This window comes from Boleophthalmus pectinirostris, unplaced genomic scaffold (genome assembly GCF_026225935.1).
Source record: "Boleophthalmus pectinirostris isolate CB_2022bp ecotype Guang Dong unplaced genomic scaffold, ASM2622593v1 HiC_scaffold_19, whole genome shotgun sequence".
Lineage (NCBI taxonomy): Eukaryota > Metazoa > Chordata > Actinopteri > Gobiiformes > Gobiidae > Boleophthalmus > Boleophthalmus pectinirostris.
The window spans coordinates 30,918,188-30,939,496 of record NW_026571140.1 but is presented as its reverse complement, the minus strand read 5'-3'; the positions used below and the strand labels follow the sequence as shown (position 1 = coordinate 30,939,496).

Sequence of the window (21,309 nt, the reverse complement as noted above, 5' to 3'; positions counted from 1 at the left end):
CTCATATCACCACATCATTAACTTTGCAGACAGACTCTTGGATATTTGTCTGCATAGAAAATCATGTACAGTCCCCGGTATAACTTTACTTTTGCCTTCATTTGCTAGAACTTTGGGAGCACAACCTGAAATTGAACAGTACGGTAAATGTAAAAGTTATAGTAAAAGTATTCTCAAAAATAACCTTGGCGACGTCTGAGAAAAGTTTGAAATGTAGCATATTCATTAAATTACAGTTTTCAGGCCCTACAGTTTCCCCTAACCATGTTTGTGTATTATTTGGCTTATGTTCGAGACAAATGTGCAATTATGTAATATGTTTATTTTAGGTTTCATCTATTTATTTGTTTTATTTGACCCTGACGTTACAGCAACTACTTAAAGCCACAGTATGTAACTTTTTAGCCAAAATATAGACTCCAGTCATGTTTTTTTTGTTTTGTTATTTAGTTGATTTTAGTGTACAAAACTTGCATCTTCACAAACTTGGCTCTTGTTTGGTCTGAATGCGTGTTTCCATGGACATATTTTTCTTCTGGCTATAATATTTCACACCGTCAAACTAATCTATCTTCATGGTGAATGTTCCGATGTTTGATTTTAACTTTTTATTTTCATGCAATGCAAGTTATGTGCAACCTTCAGCAAGTTACATACTTTACCTTATACATGATAAAGAATACTTATAGATATAGAATTTCTTGACAGTCACCAACAACTTATTCAGCTAATTCAAGTAACCCAGACAGCCTTGGCTTTTTCAGTTGGTGTCTGCAAGTCTGCAATTTTCCCATGGTGAGACCAAGAATGATTTTCTTATATTTCTGTTTTTCTCTCTCTGTATTCTGCTGTAGGTGCTGATGGAGAAAATGGAGGACATCCAGTTGGCCATGATCGTAGCCCGACTGTACGAAGCAGACTATGAGAAGTCTCCCACTTGTCAGGGCCTTTTGTACGAGAAGGTCCTGGGCTGTAACAGAGATGGAACGGGGTACCACTGCTCTCGCCTGCACCCGGACCCCTTCCTCCGCAGCATCGCCTACTGGATCATGAAGGACTACACCCTCGCCCTGGACACGCTGCTCGAGAGGATACCCAAAGAGGATGACGAGAATCCAGGTTAGTCCTTTAAAAACCCTGTATTATGCAAAATTTACTCCTCTGAGCTTTTAGCCATAGGTTGTTATGTCATCAAAAACGTAAGAGTTGTGTTTTGTTTCATTTGCACATGTTTTAGTAATCCTCTATCAGTAGTCTTCTATCTACACCTTCAAAGCTCATAATGCTCTGTTCTATTTTATGATTTAAACAGCGACCTTTTAATTTTTGTTCAGTAGAGATTGGCAATTCCAAAGCTAAAATGTCCAAATGATTCTAGTGAAGGTGTATCGAGTTTAAAAAAAATAGTGGAGCCCTTCCAGTATTACCATGTGGCATCAGAAGGTGGAACAGAATGTTTTCTGTTTGAGAGAAGAAGGTAAATTATGCAGGGTTTATGTGTTAACCATGTGTGAATGGAACAAAACACAATTCCGGGTATGTTTTTAATGTGGAAACAACATTATAACATAGATCAAAAAATAGGATAATATGGTTCTTTTAAGGTCTTTCACTAAGGACCATAAAGTCAGAATACAATGCAAATGTAATTTATTATGAATTAAGATGAAGATCATGGTAGAAAAAGCAATGTTCGAATGGTTTCTGAGAAGGAGATCCACATCCCAGAAAGGAGAGGGTAAAAGGGGCACATAAACAACAAGACAGAGAGGAAGGGAGTGAGTGTTATGAATAGGGTAGAGACAAGAAGGTGTGGTTCTGCTCTTGATAACTAAACTCATCGTCTTTATAATATGATGAACTGATTTTGATTTTAGAGCTTTTAATCATGTTACATTATTGCTTCTACATTAAAAACATTCAAATTTGAGTCATCCTACATCATATCTTGATTGTTTTTCAAAAGTTGGTAACACTCGTCACTGGTGTGAGGGTGAAATGTTTTCACAATTTTCTTTTTAACTGTTTTAACCTTCTTTGAACTGCTTTATCCTCCCCACGGTAACCACTGGACCAGGATTGTAGTACCTATAAAGACATTTTGTGCTCTAATGTAAGAACTTCCGTGCGTCTTTTTTCCCTTTGTCTCATTCAGATGCCATGGTGAAGTCCTGTAACCCGGTGGTGTTCAGTTTCTACAACTACCTGCGGACTCACCCTCTGATAATCCGACGTCACTTTGCAGAAGGCTCAGGTCAGACCACCGTGAGCCTCACAGCCGAGAAAAACACCGCGGACGAGATCAACCTCATCGAACGCAAACTGTTCTTCACCACGGCCAACGCACACTTTAAGGTAGAGCTATTGTCTATGTTCTGTAGGGAACAATAAACCAAGCAAAACATTAAGACATTCTTACAACTAATCAAATGTGTTTTATTTTATTTAGTTTTGTTTTATTGTACTTTTTTGTTCTTCTTCTTCTTCAATTTCTTCTTCTTATTATTATTAACAACTATTTTTTTTAAACTCAGAGATTATTTAAAATCTTTTTATTATAATTTCAAGGTGAAAAATATGCAATAATGGCCTTTTCACCAAGCAGCAACCGTGATTAGGCCACTGTAGAGAGGCCTGTTGCTCCATTTATTAAATATTATCAGTACTTAGTAGTGATTATATGGAATAATGTAATTATACTAATGTAGATGTGCATCAACAATTGTTACACATTTGTTTGCAGCCATATCTTATTATTGGATAGACAATTTGTTATGCTTTATTATTATTAATGCATATTTTGTACAAAGTTTTCAAAAATATTATATAATAAAGATGCAATAATTATCAATGTATTCTGATTGATCGTCTTAGGTGGGCTGTCCTGTTCTGGCCCTTGAAGTCCTCTCTAAAATCCCCAAAGTCACTGTGAAGAAATCAGGTTCATCTCCTCTGAGCAAATCCTCCTCAAAGGTCACTCTGAACTCCAGCCAGCCCCTGGAGAATGGGACCTCCGGAGCAGGCCTGGACTGGGCTGCTCCAGCTGCTCCTGCCTGGGGAGGGGTCGACAGCGCCGCCACGATGGACTGGAGCCAACCTGTGGTCAAAGCAGAGGACGAGCTGCAGCTGGACTGGGGGGATGACAAGAACGAAGAGGATGATGATGATGATGAGGATGATGGAGGTCTGGCAATGAAGAAACCAGAGGAAAATAAGACTTCTAATAGTGGTCCAAAACTGCAGAGGGAGGACTCACAGGTTTGTTTTACAAATTTACATTTACATTTACATTCATTTTAGATAATGCTAGATTGTTTCTTACAATATCCAAGTCTGTTCTCAAATTTAGCCTCAATAGATGTCAACATATATTATACTGAAATAAACATGGTCTCTTTTAGATAGTTGTAAGTGTGAAATACTACATAAATATCTTTTTAATTTCCAATAAATAATTGTTTACAATGTCACATACACTTGAGTATACACAACAACAAAATTAGGACTGAACATGAACTAAACCAGGACTAAACCAGGACCAGGAAAGAACCAAACCAAGTCTGCATCAAAATAAAACATGAGTTCAAACTAAATGGTGAATACACACTTAATATTACATAATGTTGAATGTAATTATCTCCCATGTACATATTCTGTATATACACTATTGTTAATGAACATGAGCTGTAATAAATAAATGAAACACTTAATGACTCATAGTTGGTAGTTGTTCTACACTCTACAGCTCAAATCAAATTATAGCAGAGAAAAAATTCCCATGATAAACATTGATCCCCAAATACCATTGTCCCGTCTGTCATGCACTGAAGTCAATATAGCAATCATTGTGACAGGCCTATACATAATAGCCCTGTTTATATTCGTGATGCAAAACACTAACAATATTTCTCATTTCCGTTGGTAGAGGTTTCGTAAATGTTATAATGATCTTTTTCAGGGAGAGTCTGAGGTGGACGTGATCGCAGAGCAGCTGAAGTTTAGGGCCTGTCTGAAGATCCTGATGACGGAGCTGAGAACTCTGGCCACAGGGTTCGAGGTGGACGGAGGGAAGCTCAGGTTCCAGCTCTACCACTGGCTCGAGAAGGAGATCGCCGCCATGCACACCATCTGTAACTACAAGGTGCACAGTTTAATAAAGTTTAATAGAGCTATACACACTGCACAAAAATTATTCTAAGTTGATTTTGCTACAGTTATGTAAAACTTCACTGGTTGATTTAAGAAAAAATAAATAAATCTAACTAGGAAAATGAATATTGACTTGGTTTAAGTCATATTTCCCTTTTCTCTTCTCAATAAAACTTGAAGAAAGACATAATTCATAATGGACAATTAGTTTATTAACATTGATTCAAACTGCAACATTCTTCAGGTAGATAAAGAGGTTTTATGCCACACTGTGGAAAAATATTTGAGCCAGAGGGAAAACATTTCCATGGTAACAAGTAACAGGGTCCCACTTTCAGGCCAAATAAGAGTTAGGTTTGTGGAGATGCAAGCCTGCTCAGAGTAAGGACATATGTTTTTCAGTCTTAGGGTTAACACAACCGAAATGAAAATAACTTGTTTTTGATTTAGATTTGATTAAAAGTTACATAATGTGGCTTAAAGTAGTTAGCAAGGATATTTCTTAATAAACTATTTGTTAATTACGAATCAAGTCTTCGTTCATACTTTATTACAGCTAAATAAGGTTTAGTTATGTGCACAACTGCTTGCTGTAAGTGTATTTTTTCCACATTATTTATCAGAAACCATGCTGCGTAGTCTGCATATTTTGCCTTATTAGACTTTGATGAAGCCATATCTCCCACAGGTGGAGGGTAAAGATGAGGAGGAGTCTGAGCGCTGGGGAGAGCGCACTGGGTCCATCGACATCTCAGATGACGTGTTTGAGCGCTCGGACGCAGGAGCTTATGAACGCCACCAAATGGAGCGGAGGCGTCTGCAGGCGAAGCAACAGCACTCTGAGAGAAGAAAGGCCTGGCTGAGGAAGAACCAGGCTCTGCTCCGAGTGTTCCTATCCTACTGCAGTCTGCACGGGGCCAAAGGGGGAGGAGTCACGTCAGTGCGCATGGAGCTCCTCTTCCTGCTGCAGGAGAGCCAGCAGGTACTAAAACTGTACAGAGAACATGACATCAAGTATAGGCTTACATGCAGCTGATAAGCAGGTTTTGAGATGTAGCCATGCAGTATAGTAAACTGACCTTTACCAGTAAGTTTTGTATACAATTTGGTCACTAGAATCTTTTCCATGTTTCTATTTTTATTTTATTTTACTAAAAACACTTTACATTGCAAAATAGAGTAGTTTTAATCCAGAGTTGTAGAGTTACTGTAAAGTTCTCCTGTAAAATTGCAGACTCCCCACTTTCAGATATATTCATAGTGGAAGATATGCTTGAAGACACTAATTCACAAAAAAGTATTTTAAAAATGTCACTGTGCAATGTCTTTAGCTGCAGCCCTCTTCTTGGCTAGTTTGCTGAGAACATTAAGATTTAAGGTTGGTAGGTAGGTTGACTCCTGTGAAGTTACAATAACTGCTATATCGAATTATTGATCAGTATATGACAGCGGGATCAATCATTTTTGTACAACTGAGACATTTTTTTGGTTCTTCTGACTCATTACAGATACAATACTGTACATTTAGAATAGTTTTTGTGGTTTAAATCTGTCTCAATTTGTTAGTGTCACAGCAAAAAACATCTCTCTTTGTTGTAGGAGACGACGGTGAAGCAGCTCCAGTCTCCTCTTCCTCTGCCCACCACGCTGCCCCTGCTCTCCGCCTGCATCGCTCCCACAAAAACAGTCATCGCCAACCCCGTCCTCCATTTGAGCAACCACATCCACGACATCCTGCACACTGTCACACACATGAAAACGCCCCCACACCCCAACGTCTTAGAGGACCAGGTCAGTGCTTTTTAACTACCATCATTTTCTCCAAAAACAACCAAATATCCTGTCATATTTTACATAAAAATGGCAAACCCTGTTGTTCGGATTTTTGTATTCTGTGCATCTTGTAAGTTCATAGGTCTGTTTCAGTCTTTTTGTCTGTTCTCCTGGACAGGACAACTTTCAACAGAGTCCTGATATTAAAGCATAAATTGATAATCTTATCACAATGCTTTTCAGAAAAATTACAATTCATTTTTCCCCACAAAAGTGTTCAGTCCTAGTTAGTGCTAATATTTAAGTATCAAATCAGATGCTTAAGCTGAGGTACCCGATTCTCAAACTTCGAAAAGAGGGAGTATGTATTTAAATGGATTTAACTATTTTCTGACTCTCACAAACTGTATGACACATTGTTAATCTTCACATGTATTATTTTTGAACACATGCGTGGTTTTAGAACAGTTTTTTCATAGAGTAGTAGTAGTAGAGTAGAGTATAGTAGAAGTGAAACCTGGTCTGCGAAAAAGATAAAATACTTTTGCTATTAGAAGCAAACAGTGCACAGCAGTCTTAATTTATCAAAAAGTGCTGCTTTTACGGTATGCTCTGGGGGGGACAAACTAAAATTACTCATTTACAAGAATGGAGAAACAGATGGCTTTATATTTACCTCTTAAAATGTATGTGATCTGGGCTCTAAGAAAATCGTGCTATGAATATTTTTGGCATACTGTCCACTCTTGCCTTCTTTTAATATTGGAGTTAATTTAAAAGCTGTAAGTTTGATATTGACAGGCCCTGGTATGAAGAAAATATTATATAAACATTAATATGTACTTTTTAATAATGTTTGTAAAATATATCTTGTTGTTTAGGTTTCTGCCCTGCACACATTAGCCGCCTCCTTGTCTGCCTGCGTCTATCAGGCCTTGTGCGACAGCCACAGTTACAGGTAATCTCCCCCTCCATCGTTTATTCATTTGATCATATCTGCTTCTCTCTCAGTCCTTTTTTCCAGCCCTGGCCTCTGCACTGTACTGCAATATTAAAACAAAGGGCAGTGACTCAGGCTTTGTTTGTGTTTGGTTTCAAAGCAGCCAGACGGAGACCAATCAGTTCACGGGGATGGTGTACCAGGGTCTGCTGCTGAGTGAGAGGAAGAGGCTCCGCACAGAGAGTATAGAGGAACATATCACGCCCAACTCTGCTCCTGCACAGTGGCCAGGTAACAAGACTACGCTACAGTTAAAGCAAACCTACTGTGCATCGACTTTTCAGAGCTTTTAAACCTAGACTAGACTTAGACAGAGTTTACTGATCCACAAGGGAATTTACTTGGACACAGTAGCTCACACATAAATTCAAAATAAGTAGCAAAAAATAGCAAGAGACTGATGTCAAATAAGGCATAATTATAGAAATGTATATGTGCAAGTAAAAAATAGAAGTAAGAATAACTCAGAATATAAAAATATCTCAGCTATATACAAGAGATCGTTAGGAAGACAGTGCAAAGATGATACGATGATTGACAGGACAGTGGGTTGTCTGTTACATAAGGGTGAGATGTTGTACAGTTGTAGGGAGTATTATCTTTACATAAGGGCGAGTTTTTGTACAGTTGTGTGGAGTATGGTATGAATGTAGTCCTGTATCTCTCACTAGGCGAGGCTGTAGGAGGCATTTTATAGTTGCTGTCCCTTCTCATTTACCCCGTCGATGTTGTAATTGGAATGATCTGTGCGTGTTCCAGTAATCTTTAAACACTTATTTTCAAGATGTCATATTGCCTATCAAACTCTGCACTACAGTCACTAGCATACACCCACAGCTTATTACTTGATTTAGTTAGTTAATATTATAACATAATGATCCACGGGTGTCGTAGGTGTCGTAGATTATAACTATATAGCAGGCTCAAGCACAATATGTCTGCTCTTTAATACAGTTAAGCACTAAATTATTCAATTATTCATACCCCAGATACATTTAGAAGGTTCTTATTTTATGGAAATGTTATTCCTTTGGCTGTAATATTCCACAGTATGGCATAAAACGTATCTGTCTCTGTGGAGAATGTACTGAAGTATGGAGTTAACTTTCTATTTCCATAAGTTACATAAGTACATAAGTTACATACTGTATAGGGGTGCACAGAAATATAAAAATATCAACATATCGTATCATTTAATGTGATGATACAGGACTGCTGTATCGATAAATCGGCAAGAGTATTTTTTTGGTATATTTTACTCAGTTATTTTGTTACAATACTACAATTTTGTTGCTTGTTTAGTAGAACAACAGCAACACATTTGACATTTTCACTGTTTTGATGATTAAAAATGGGTGTGTTTCATATGAACTTTGCACAAGAAGTGTTTTTTTTAGTATCACAGCCATGATTTTAGCCTTTATTTTTTATTGAACTGTATCGAATCAATTTGAAATATATCGTATCAAACTGAAAGTGCACTGTATCGAGATATGTATCTTATCGTGACCTATCGAGGTGTTCTTAACGATACCCGGCCCAATACTGTACCTTTTAAAAAACAAAAATGTTGTAATACACTGTATAAATCGACTCCGAAACCCTCAATGTTTGCGGACTGTCAAACTCAAATTGAGACTTTTTGTCAACTTAAAAAGTCTGTGAAAAGATGGGCATGATTAATTTATGTTAAAGATAATACAATGTAATACAGTAATACATTTTAATGCAGGATATTTTACGTTATTATTGTTTGTTTGTGACTACATGCATTGTGAAACTGCCTCAGTGACACAAAATAATGTTAACCAATAGTGTTTTATTTTACAACAATTAGAACAGTGCTTTATTTATAGAAATGTAGTGTTGCTTAAAATTATTCTGTCCTTTTTAAAACACTAAATCTTGGAAGCTCTTGGAACAGAGCTGTAGGAATCCATCATAATGCCTGAATTACATTTTTCACCTTTTATCTCACTACTATCACACTTGGAAATATCACTAGAGCTTTTGTTTTTCTTGGAATGTGTTGAAAGCAATATTTTTTTACACCTCCGTCATGTCTGAAACGGGGCCAGACATCGAATCAAATCCTGAGAGCTACAGTGAATCCTCTGTCCTGTAAAATCCAGTGTTGCATAATTCTAATTGCAGGAAAAGGAAGTGCAAAAATGCCATGTGTGAGAGCTTTAAATCCCTGATAGAAACAAGAGAGGTGACAGAAAGAGGAGAGGAGAGAGGGAGGAGAGAGTGAGACAGGAGGGAGTGAGGGTGGATGAAGAGAGAGAGGAGACAGACAGAGGGGGTGGAGAGAGAGAAAGAGGGAGGAGAAAGGGTGGAAGCAGGGTGGATGGAGAGAGAGGAGAGAAGATGAATTGAGGAAAGAGGGTGGAGAGAGAAAGGAGAGAGGGGGTGGAGGGAAAGAAGAGAGGGATGAGATAGAGGAGAGGAGAAAGGGTGGAGGCAGGGTAGAGAGAGAGAGGATGAAGCGAGATGAGGTGGATGAGAGAGGAGAGCGAAAAGAGGAAAGAACGTGGAGGGAGAGAGGAAGGAGTGAGAGGAGAGGGAGGAGAGAGTGAGTGGAAGAGGAGAGAGAGTGAGGGGTGAGAGAGAGGAGAGAGGGTAGAGATAGAGGAAAGGGGGGAGAGTGAGGGAGTAGAGAGAGGGTGGGGAGAGTGGATGGAGAGAAAGACAGGAGCAGGAGAGAGAGGAAAGAGACAGAGAGGGTGGAGAGAGAGAAGAGAGGAAAAAGGGTTAAAAGAGAGAGGAAGGAGAGGGAGGAGAGAGTGAGTGAAAGAGGAGCGGGAGTGGGGTGGTGAGAGAGAGAGGAGAGGGGGTGGAGAGAGAGGAAAGGGAGGAGAGAGGGAGTAGAGAGAGGTGGAGCGAGATGGGGGAGGGTGGACGGAGAGAGAGGAGAGAGACACAGAGGGTGGAGAGAGAGAGGAACGAGAGGGAGGAGAGAGTAAAAGAGAGAGGAGAGAGGGTGAAGAGAGAGAAGAGAGGACAGAGGGTAGAGACAGGAGAAGAAGGAGAGAGGGAGGAGAGAGAGTGAGTTAAGAACCTTCGAGAGGAGAGAGGCTAGAGAGAATGGGTAGAGAGAGGGAGAGAGGGTGAAGAGAGATGGTGGACAGAGAGAGGAGAGAGGGAGGAGAGAAGAGTGAGTTAAGAACCTTCGAGAGGAGAGAGGCTAGAGAGAATGGGTAGAGAGAGGGAGAGAGGGTGAAGAGAGATGGTGGACAGAGAGAGGAGAGAGGGAGGCGAGAGGGTGGATAGAGAAGCAGTCAGCCTGGGTCTTTTCACAGGGGCAGATGGTGAGCTATAAAAGGAGACTAAGAGCCTCTGGGAAACAAACCAAACAACACAATCATTATGCTCTCCTCTCCACACGCATTTGTCCTCAACCGTCTATGGACTTCCTCTGCTGGAATACTGTTTAGTTACATGGTGTATGATTTTTGATACTTTTGACAATGTAAGCAAAGCAATAACATCTCCACGGAGACAGGCAGGCAGCATGTTCACTTCTGTCCACCAGAAAAGTTACACAGTGCACCTTTAAAGGTCGTACATTACACAAAATTGGCACTTGTGAGCTTTAAGCCATGTTAGAATCTTGTTACCTCATCAAAAAACATACATGGAGTTGTGTTTTGTTTCATTCACATTTATTCTGTTTAACACTCAAAAACTCCAAAACTCAAAATCCTTGCTATCTTTTACATTTTGTTTAGTAGAGATTGGAATTTTCACAGTTGAAATTATGCAAATGATTCTAGTAAAGGTGTATGAAGTTTAAAAACAATGTGGAGCACTTCCTGTATTACCACATGACATGAAACAATGAATGTTTTCTGTTTGAGAGAACTCAGCCTGAATATGCAGGAATTGTGTGTTAAACATGTGTGAATGAAACAAAATGCAACTTCAGGTATGTTTGTGGTCCGTGTACTGTTTTTTTGAATTTCAATTAAGGACGAAAAACAATAAAATGGGAAAACAGTTTATTTCATTATTCTGCTTTAGTGCCAAAAAAAAAAAAAAAATATTTCAAACTCTATTAAACCGTGATCTATGTTATTAAAAATAAATAAATAAATAAATAAATAAAAGATTTCGACCTCTATTTCCAATATTTAATCTGAAGTTTATTTCAAATAACACCAATCAAAAAATAGTCTCGGTGCTTCTTTTAATTTGGATATTTTAATCTCTCTGGTTTATTTGAAGTTATGCTGTTAGAAGGACTTTCCTGAAAAATGCTTGCAATTTTGTGGACAAACATGTCCTCTTCTTTTATAGCGACACGTTTATGTTCATGTCCTCGAAAGTAATTGTTGAACTCCATGACGAGAAACAGATAGCAGCGAGGCGATGAACTTAGTTCATTTGACACCATAGATCTATGATAAAAAAAATGTTTTTATTATAGATCCATGGTTGACACTGCAGCAGAAACCAGAGAGAATAAAATATCAAAATTAAAATAAGCACAGAGACTGTTTGTTGATTGGTGTTATTTGAAATAAACTTTAAATTAAACATTGGAAACTTGGAGATTGAAATCATTTATTTTTTTATTTATGTTTTTTTTTTTTGGTTTCATACTAAAATGGAATAATAAAATAGCAATTTGTTTTCCCATTTTATTGTTTTTCGTTCTTAATTAAAATTCAAAAGAACAAATGCTACATAGACAGTTTGTGATGAGGACACAGTATTATAACATCAATCAAAAAACGGTTTAATATTTGGCCTTTAATAGCAGCTCATGTAACAGTTCTGTGCTTTCTGTACAGGTGTGTCTTCACTCATCTCCCTGCTCACGTCGGCGCGAGAGGAGGACCAGCCTCGTCTCAACGTTCTTCTGTGCGAGGCGGTGGTGGCCGTGTATCTGGCTCTTCTCATCCACGGTCTGGGCACTCACAACTGTAACGAACTGTTCCGCCTCGGAGCCCACCCCCTCAACAACCGCATGTGGGCCGCCGTGTTCGGGGGCGGGGCTAAAGTCATCATCAAACCAAAGAGGCCCGAAGCTCCACCAGGTATAAGCTGTTATTATTATTTGATTTGTCCTTTTGTGTGCTCGTAGTCCTGTGTGTCTATAGAGTTTTATACAGTCTTTTCAAGCCTTTGTGATAGTCTTTATGTGCAGTCTTTTGTATAATAGACACAGATAAAGGAGGGGGCTGGGGAAGTGAAGAGGCAGGATGAGGCAAGTCCCAAAAGAGCTGGGTCATGGTACAACAGCCATTTTAATCTACTGCAAGTATGTTTAAGAAGATGACATCAAAACATTCTCTTAAGGCCTCTACAGTTCATAGAAATGTAGCAATAACCGAAATATTAATGTAAAAAATCTGACATTAAGATCCTAGGCAGTCACAATACAGTAAGGGTGTAACGATATCTAAGTTTCACGATACGATATCGTCACGGTATGAACCTCACGGGACGATATTTATTGCGATATCGATGGAAAGCTCATGATATGGTGGAAAGGCTCACGATTAGGGATGTAACAATATCCAAATCTCTCAGTACGATATTTATTGCGATATTTTGTGGAAGCTAACAAAACTGTAAATATTCTACTTTTTCCTCTTAAAATGCCTTGACAAGATTTAATCCAAAGGACTAAGACTAAGGAGTGCTTAGAACTGTTATTTCTTCTTGTAGTCTGCACTGAAATGGAGCAAGGGATAATGGTCTATGTAGTTCCCTCTGTCTTTTTTCTATTGCTGCACCATAACTCTTAATTTAAGCAAAGAGACTTGTAATTCGATATATTGTGATGGTTCACGATATTATTGTAAGAACTTTGACAATACGATATCATGATCTTTTGGTTATTGTTACATATCTACAATTGCAAGTCTCTTATCTTAAATTCAATGTCTGATTCCAACAGCATCTTAAAATAACAGAGGAAACTACATATACCATGATCCTTTGCTCAGGGAGGACAGCATGAAGGAAATAACAGGTTACACACATTTGTGGCTTTCCCTTTTTGAAATTTACTATAAAAAATGATGTGATTAACGCAGAATAGCCCACCATTTCCAGTACAAATGATGAACTAAAATGACAAATTCTCTATCAAACTGTATTACATTTTGACACAGAGAAAGCCGTATACTTTTAGAACAAGGTTTCATTGGCTTGTTTGCTAGTTTACCGAAAACTAGGCAAGCGGGTTGCAATTTTATAACGGTGAGATGTAAACTATGCATTTTTTCGTGTAAAACTCTGCCTCATCCTGCCTGTTCGACTTACACATAATACTGTATAATGTTATGTGTAATATAATATTGAGTAAATAGGTAAGACTTTCTCTGTCCTTGTAATAGACAGAACCTCTATAGTGCCTTCTGTCTCCTATAGATCGCCATCACCTCTCTTCTCTTTAGCAGCTCCTGTATTTCACCCTTTGTGTCCTCCTCTCCTCCTCCTCTTCCTCCTCTTCCGGGGCATCTTTAGCCGGTAGCATTGTCCTGTCCAGTGTTTTGTGTGAGTGTGCCCTCTGCCCTGTCTCCCAGTGTCGGCAGAGTTTGAGACAGAGGAGAAACAAGAGAATGCACCCAGCGTCACCCCGCCTCACCCTATCCCCCCTCCCTCCCCCTCTGAGCGCCCCAAAAGACCTCCCCCTCCCGTTTTGAGGGTCGAGGGGGCCAGCTCTGTGGCGCCACCTAGAGCCAGCAGTGAGTAACGAAGCTGGTGGATTGCAGTGCTGGTTTGCAGGTTGTGCATGGTATTTGTACAGGATTGCAGTGATGCGGATGCCTGGTCTGATCCTTTGACTCTTTGGAGCCGCTGAATGCAAATCATGAACTAAAATGTGGATTAACAGCACTATCAGGGTTCCTGTGAGTCTTTAAGTGCATTATTTTCTTGTTGTGGCTTTGGTAGCACTTTATCATAAGGCATACCTTCAAATCATTTGTAACATTTATTAACCATTAAACATTAATCATTTACTAAACATTTTTATTAGTAGTACATGAGTAGTTAATGACGGGCATGTCCCACCAGAAGGAGACCCCAGGGAAGACCCAGGACACGCTGGAGGGACTATGTTTCTCAGCTGGCCTGGGAACACCTTGGGGTCCCCCCAGAGGAGTTGGCGGACATGTCCAGGGTGAAGGAAGTCTGGGAGTCCCTGCTTAGACTGCTGCCCCCGTGACCCGGCCCCAGATAAGCAGTAGAGAATGGATGGATGGAGTAGTTAATGATTAATAAACGTTTGTAAATTGTTTATTCAATTTAATAAATTTCCATAACATTTCCAATTAAACATGTTTTGATCCACATTTGTAAATTATTATTAAACACTTGAAGAGTTCAGTTGCAAAAACGGATATCTCTGTTTTGAAAACTTGGCAAAAAGTATTTCTCTTTTTGTTGTACAGATATTATCAAGGGCAATAATGTATGGTGGATTTTATCAAGGAGGGATGGAATGTTATTTAGATCACACTTATCTGTTTTTGCAAATAAACTCTTCACTTGTTAATGGGTAATTTTTAGTAAATGGTTAGTTAATGGTTAACAAACATTTACACTTGATTTTTATGCCTTATTATAAAGTGTTACTGTGGCTTCTCCCATTTGAGGTGTTAATAATACAGAACAAAGTGTAGAAGTGTGTAGAAGTGTCTTGCTCAAGGACAAGGCACAAGTATAATCTTAAGTTTAGTTTATTTGTGCAATTTACTTTTTACACTACAGTGGACAAATACATTAATAATAATTACAATGTGCAATTTTCCCCCATACAGTTTTACGTTTACAGCTGCCAGAAAGACAACGCCGACCTTCACTTTTTAGACAAACCCATGTAACTAAATACTAATTAGAGCAAGTACTGAAATTTAGTTTAAAGGATCTTTTCTGACCTTTTTTAATTTTTACTTGAGATGATATTAAAGAAGAAGCCACTTTTATTTGTCGTTGACAATTACATTCTATAAAAGTGTTTCTGTTATAATTGTGCTCGAATTGAGTTTGACATTTTTGTATCATGGCAACACTAATTTCTATGATGAGAGAGGTTTATTGTAGATGATATTCTGGGATATTCTGGTATTTTACAAACTTTAAATTGGACCAAACTAATACAGGAACCCTGGTTATTTCCTGACAGTGTTTTTAAACATCATACTTTGTTTTGTGTGAGCGTGTTTTTCTGCATGTGGTGTTGTGATGTCCTTTATGTTCATGTCTGTGTCCTCATGCATCACACAGCTGCTCCCATCATGGAGGGTCCCGAGGAGGGAGACCCCGACACTAGCTCTGAGTCAGGCAGTCAGACAGGTACAACGGGACCACCCTCTGTAGACCTGAGTAACCCAATGTGCTCTGTGCAGTAGCTGTAATGTGAAAGTTAGACACAAGTAACTGTACTCACTGTAGATCCATGTCTAATCTGTGAAGTTTCCTCTAATATCCAAGAAACATGTTTGATCTTTATTTGACCCTGTTTATTCTGGTAAACTCATCTGTTGTACTTTTGAATAGCTCAAAAAGTAATTTAAAGGTGCACTGCATAACATTTCTTGTGGAGGGTCCATCACCTTAAGCTGATAATGATTCATCAGCCAGTTTCACTTTGTAGAAACCGTCTGACCTCGCAGCATTAGGATTCATTCACTCGACGGTAGGCAGATACTTTTTTAATTTAACCAATCGTTGCTATTTGGTCGTGATATATGTAATGCACCACTAACAGGGCTAATTGGTAAATTAACCTTTCCCAAATCCTGTAAGAAGAAGGGTAATAACGTCTTTCCCCTTGATAAAATTCACCAAACATTCTCTTTGTTCTGGCTTTAAATCCTCGTTCTTGGGAATCGTTGACAATGCAGAATGTATGGCTCTTTGCTGATTGGCTGGTGCCCCAACTCACACTTCTGGGGTTCTTGCAAACCATGTAGTTTATTTCGATTCCTGACCTAGTCACTGAAGAGAAATGAAATTGAGCAGAGGCACTAGGTGGCACCAGCCTGGCTACTGTCACCCGGTTGTCTCCACGAAAATGTTATTGCTTTGTCTGTGTTCCATGGTGCAGATTAGGCATACAGTATTTATCACAAGGGAAATAATCAGGTTACTACGCGACATTACAGTTCAGCTCTGTGGAGAGTCGCCCCTATTCACAGAAGGTTTTATTGTGTTTTTGAGCAATAGAAACACCCGTAATTAATAAATGCTAGATACATGAATATGTTTAATGTCATACCAGACAAAGCAATAACATCTCCATGGAGACAAGCAGGTAGTGGACCCACAAGGAATGTAACGATATCCAAATCTCTCAGTACAATATTATCACGATATGCATCTCACAGTACGATAATTATTGCGATATTTTGGAGGCTAATATATACCCTTTAAAATACCCTGACAAGATTTTGGTGTGAATTATTAACATCATAATCCCAAGAATTCAAGTAAAAACATATTTCTTTATGTTGTCTGCGTTGAAAGGAATCATGGGATATGTAGTTCCCGATGTTTATTAGCTGTTGGAACTATTAAACAATCCATTTAAGTAAAAGATTTTGTAATTCGATATATTGTGACAGCCCAAGGTATTATTGTGAGACTTTTGATGATACGATATCACAATATTTCATTTATTGTTACATCCCTAGGACCCACCACAAGAAAAGTAGCACACTGCACCTTTAAATTATATATTTTAAGTAACATTAGTCCAGTGTATTTATGGATTTTTGCTTTTATTTTTTATTATATTAGAGATGAACAGTAATGAGACGTGGGCCGACAAAGAAAATTTAATGAAGAGAAATACCTACCACAGTCTTAGTCAAACATTCCATCATAAAACCAGGCTTGCATTCATTTGTTTGGGATTAGTCGGCCCCAATTAGTCTCTTTTTTACTTTAAAAACCATGCATATGCTGTGACATCAGCTGCAAAGTAACAAGAGATCAAAATGAGAACCGATACCAGTATCTTATCAGTGCATCCCTAATAATATTAAATAGCCACTTCCAAGCCACACATTTCCAGTAAAATGACTAAACTTGACCTTATGAGCCCATTTTCATTAGTGCGCGGCTATCTCCTCTCACACTGTACTTATGGAGGGCGATGATAGGCCTCTGTGTAGACCCCAGTGTCTCTGCCGTGTCTGAGATAGCCGCTCCAAGACTCAAGAGCCTGTACAAACTGGAGAGGAGAAAGCAGGAAGCTAAATGTCATGCTATTGAGAGGAATCACTTTGGCAAATGCTAAACCCTGCCCTTTTCAGCGGCAGCGCCTGGTGAATTTAATTTAATCAGAACCGGATCTATGCACGCTCGCAACAGGGTTTATAACCGCTGTCACTGGCTTCCTTCTGTGGGTTTTACAGTCATTAAAATCACCCCATGTTTGTCTAGACTGTAAAAATAACATCATAGTTATTAAAATAGCTTGAAATACAGTAGGTTAGTAGAGTGTTAATAGTTTTGAGTAGTTTTGATGAGCAGAGATTTAGTTAGTTGGTCTACATTTTTGGACTTTTCTGTTTCAAGGCATTTCCATCTAGTTTGAATATTTATTTTATAATGAATTATTAAATTTAATCTGGAACACATTAACATTATTAAAGTGGTGAAAAAACTAAAATGTGGCTGTTTACTGCAGGTTTCAGTAATCAGTAAGAGCAGGTAGAGGGTGCCCTTGGAAAAACGATCAAAACTTTAAGACACAACGAAGTCCAGGCACTCCAAAAAAGTAAAAATTGTACCAGGAAAATTAGTTAAAAGGCCTTTATTTAGATGTCCAAAGCCAACATGTTTCAATCATGACTGGTCTTCATCAGGGCTTAGTATTAAAGTAGTTTTGTGTTTTCTCTATAGAGTATACACTTTGACAAAATCAGACCAATGCAGATGGTTTGCAAGTATTTTTGTAAACCCAGTGTAAACAGGCCAGATTAACCCTGTGCCCAGACTAGCCCCAGGTACATTTAGGGCTTACTGAGGTTTAATTGAGTTTATGCCCATTTAATCCCGGGTCTAGTCCAGACAGGGGATATATTTTGGCCTCTTACACCAGAAGTAAGAACTGTAAGCAGCACTAGGATTGACTGACCTTGGCTATCCACCCCAATTTCACTTCGGTCTGAAAATACAAGCTGAAGCTGTGCACACTCCCGAAAATGAATCCCTGTGGAATTGCTAACAATGCGCGAAAGGGTTTTGAAAGCTAGGAAACAGATTTAAATAACTACTTCCACCTTTCACTGTTTGAAAATCATGTAATGCAGTGCTTTAATACGCAAAGTAACTCTCCAACAAATTGCTTGAAAACATAAATTGATAGAAAAAGAAGAAGAAAACCAATCTTCAGTAAATACTTGGAAACAAATTAAAAATTCTAGACCAACAAACTAAATCAAAACTACTCAAATCAAGTGAATTCAGGTCATTTTAACTCAGAGTGTGTTATGAAATAGACTGAACAACACCAAGCACCAAACACATTAACTGTCATTGTTGAATGTTTCTTAGTTTATTTTGTTGTTTAAATTTGGATTCTGTCCCGTCTCGTCCTGTGTTTGTCTAACTGTTGTGTGCTGTTTTGTCTGGCGCAGTGGCAGAGATAGGCTCCCAGGATAATGGGGCAGGTTTGTGCTCATTGCCTTGTGTCCTCAGCCTGAATGTGTGTTTAAATGTGTCTCCTCTGACTGTCACTGATCTGAACTGTGTCCTGCTGAATAAATGTTAAAATATAAAGACAAAACATAATAATCAAAGACAGTCAATGAACCGTGGACTGAGAAACAAGTGGCTGTCTTTGAGGCCCTTAAGGTTGACCCATTTTGAAGTATTAAACATTAAGTATTGTAGAAAAAAATAGTATATACCGTAGTCCTTTTTTACAGATTAATTCATGTTTTCAAGTCATTTAACTCTTTTTTTGTAGCTGAATTAGTAATAAGAGATTGTAAGGCATATTTGAATTTGATTGGCTGCTGCTAATCGATCTATATTTCATTTTCCAAAATATGCATAATACATTTGCATATTGTAATAACTTAAAATAAATTTAGTAAAAGTAGGGATGCACCGGTCCAGCTTTTTCTGTTTCGCCGATGCTTTGACTTTAAGTTTACCAGGGCAGAGATTGAAAATAAACCATGTATGGTAAAAAAATGTGTTTTGTAACCTTTATTTATCATCTTAAGTAAACAACTCTGTAAAAATACAACTTATTATCGTCTTATTGCACGTGTTTATAGGGATATCAGCTGAACCACTATCTTGAAAGGCTGTATCCAATCCTCTAAAATGTTAAATATTGACGCTGATATCTAATACTAGTATCATATCGGTGCATCCCTATGTAAAACTTTAAACAAAATGCATACATAGTTTTCTTGTAACATATTCAAGTTAAAATGTAGAGTTAGATGTAATATTAAATAAATATAGACTTTTATTTTTCATTAAAACAGAAATAACCAGCTCACCTCTTCCCTAATATTCTTGCTTGCATCAAACCGTATCATCTTTAAGCAAGTTGTTCATAAGAGCTTTAACACCTCTTGCTCATAAGAACATTATGGATACTGGACAGTACCATGTGTTCAATGTAACCGTACATTTCCACTCCTTTTGGTGAGTGCAAATGCTGAAAAGTTACAAAGTTTAACACAAACTATAACTTTTCAAAAAATACTGCTTAAAGTTTCCCCCGCAAGTGAATGACGCCACAGTTTGTTAGTCCAATACTTCATCTGTCTATGGTTTAAAACAGCTCTGTTGCAGATCCCTCTTTGCGTGTGCTCTCTGGTTGCCTTTCACTTTTAAAGACCCATTTTCCCAACACCATTCCAGCTCAAAATAACACTAAGGATTGTGCATCTATAATAACCAGCATCTTGAGTCCTATACATGCTTTAAAAAGTATGTCTATCTGATTACGCTGTTACCGTCTCTCCAGCAGTCCCCCAACCTGCAGAGGACGCAGACAGATACCGGAGGAGGTTCAATATGAGGATGCTGGTGCCAGGACGACCGGTGAAGGAGACCCCGGCCACGCCCCCTCCCGTGCCCACCGAGAGACCGGCCTACAGAGAGAAGTTTATCCCCCCTGAGCTCAGCATGTGGGACTACTTTGTGGCAAAAGTAGGGCATTAGACTTTTACTGTGCAGTGTGATTTATAGTGTTGTGAATTCAATTTTCACCAAGAAAATGAGATACTTAAACAGCCCGTTTCAAGAAATCCAGAGCTGCTTTGACAGACTTATGCTGTTTAGGTATATTCAGCTGAGCTATACAATTCAGTACTGACTCAGTCTGAATTATTCTGTGGTGATCTCAGAAACACAATCTTTAAACTCCATAAGTCAGGTTTACATAATGTAGATATGTCGCCATTTACTTAGGACCAAAAAGCAGCACACAACAGGTAAGTAGTTTTTGGCCCCGTTTACATGTACACGATACATTTCCCTTTGTTTGTACCCATCTTTTACATACAAACGACAAATTCGCCTCTGAAAATGAATCTTTCTAAAAACTCCGGCTAGAGTGGAGATTCTGGAAAACTACTTTTTCGCATTTGCGTGTAAAGTGAGATAAACTGAGTTATAGGGAACTGACGTGCCAAAATTGCGACCAATGTTCACCTTTTGCTCTGATGATGATAATGGAGCATTCAGAGCAGCAGTCGCATTTCTCCTGGTGCAAACACTTTTCATGTGTTTGCATTTGCGCACACAGCTGATACATCATATTCATGACCAGAGATGAATGAGCACAGAGGTCAGCAATTTTGCCCCTTTTTTAACAGATCTGTGGAGAGGCGAGCCCACACAGTAATGCATGTTTTTCAAGGTATTTTTGATTAATGATTACAACTGTAATGAAATAATGCTACAGGTTTGGAGCTAACATAGGGACTGATAGGCTTGGCGCAGTTATGATGGAGCTCGATTTTTATGTGGGTTGATGTAAAGTAAAACAATGCTATGTGCACGATGTTATTTTGGAAAACAGAGGAAGGGAAACAATCATTTCTCAACATACTCGGGTGTGTAAAAATAGCCTAATTATCCAGGTAGGCAATCAGGTAAGCTGGTTAAGTATCAGGCTGGGGGGTCCAGAGGTGCAGGTAAGTATCAGGCAGGCAGGGAGGAGGCAGGCAGGTTCCAAAAACAAGACAGAGGCACCTGGACATGTAATACAAATGAAATGTAATACTGGTGGTGTAAAACAAAAAGCCTGAAAAGGTCAATTAGTTTCGAGGAGCAAAAGCATCTATTAACTGGAGTAATATCAACGATGAGCCAGCGAGGAGTGGATGTAAAACCAGCTTCTTCTGCTGCAGGTAATGAGAGTGAGTGGATTCAGATGTGCCAGCTGCCAG

The 21,309-nt window shown here is 38.7% G+C and overlaps 1 protein-coding gene across 1 annotated transcript in view; it reads left to right on the top strand.

The window, feature by feature from the left end:
• dmxl2 (Dmx-like 2) overlaps positions 1 to 21,309 on the top strand; it is a 93,948-nt gene that overhangs the window by 57,388 nt on the left and 15,251 nt on the right. Inside the window, 10 exon segments of the mRNA XM_020939077.2 lie at positions 855 to 1,119; positions 2,156 to 2,355; positions 2,875 to 3,258; positions 3,959 to 4,141; positions 4,838 to 5,131; positions 5,749 to 5,940; positions 6,804 to 6,880; positions 7,023 to 7,153; positions 11,719 to 11,964; positions 19,881 to 20,065. Of these exon segments, the coding sequence (XP_020794736.2) occupies positions 855 to 1,119; positions 2,156 to 2,355; positions 2,875 to 3,258; positions 3,959 to 4,141; positions 4,838 to 5,131; positions 5,749 to 5,940; positions 6,804 to 6,880; positions 7,023 to 7,153; positions 11,719 to 11,964; positions 19,881 to 20,065 (2,157 nt within the window).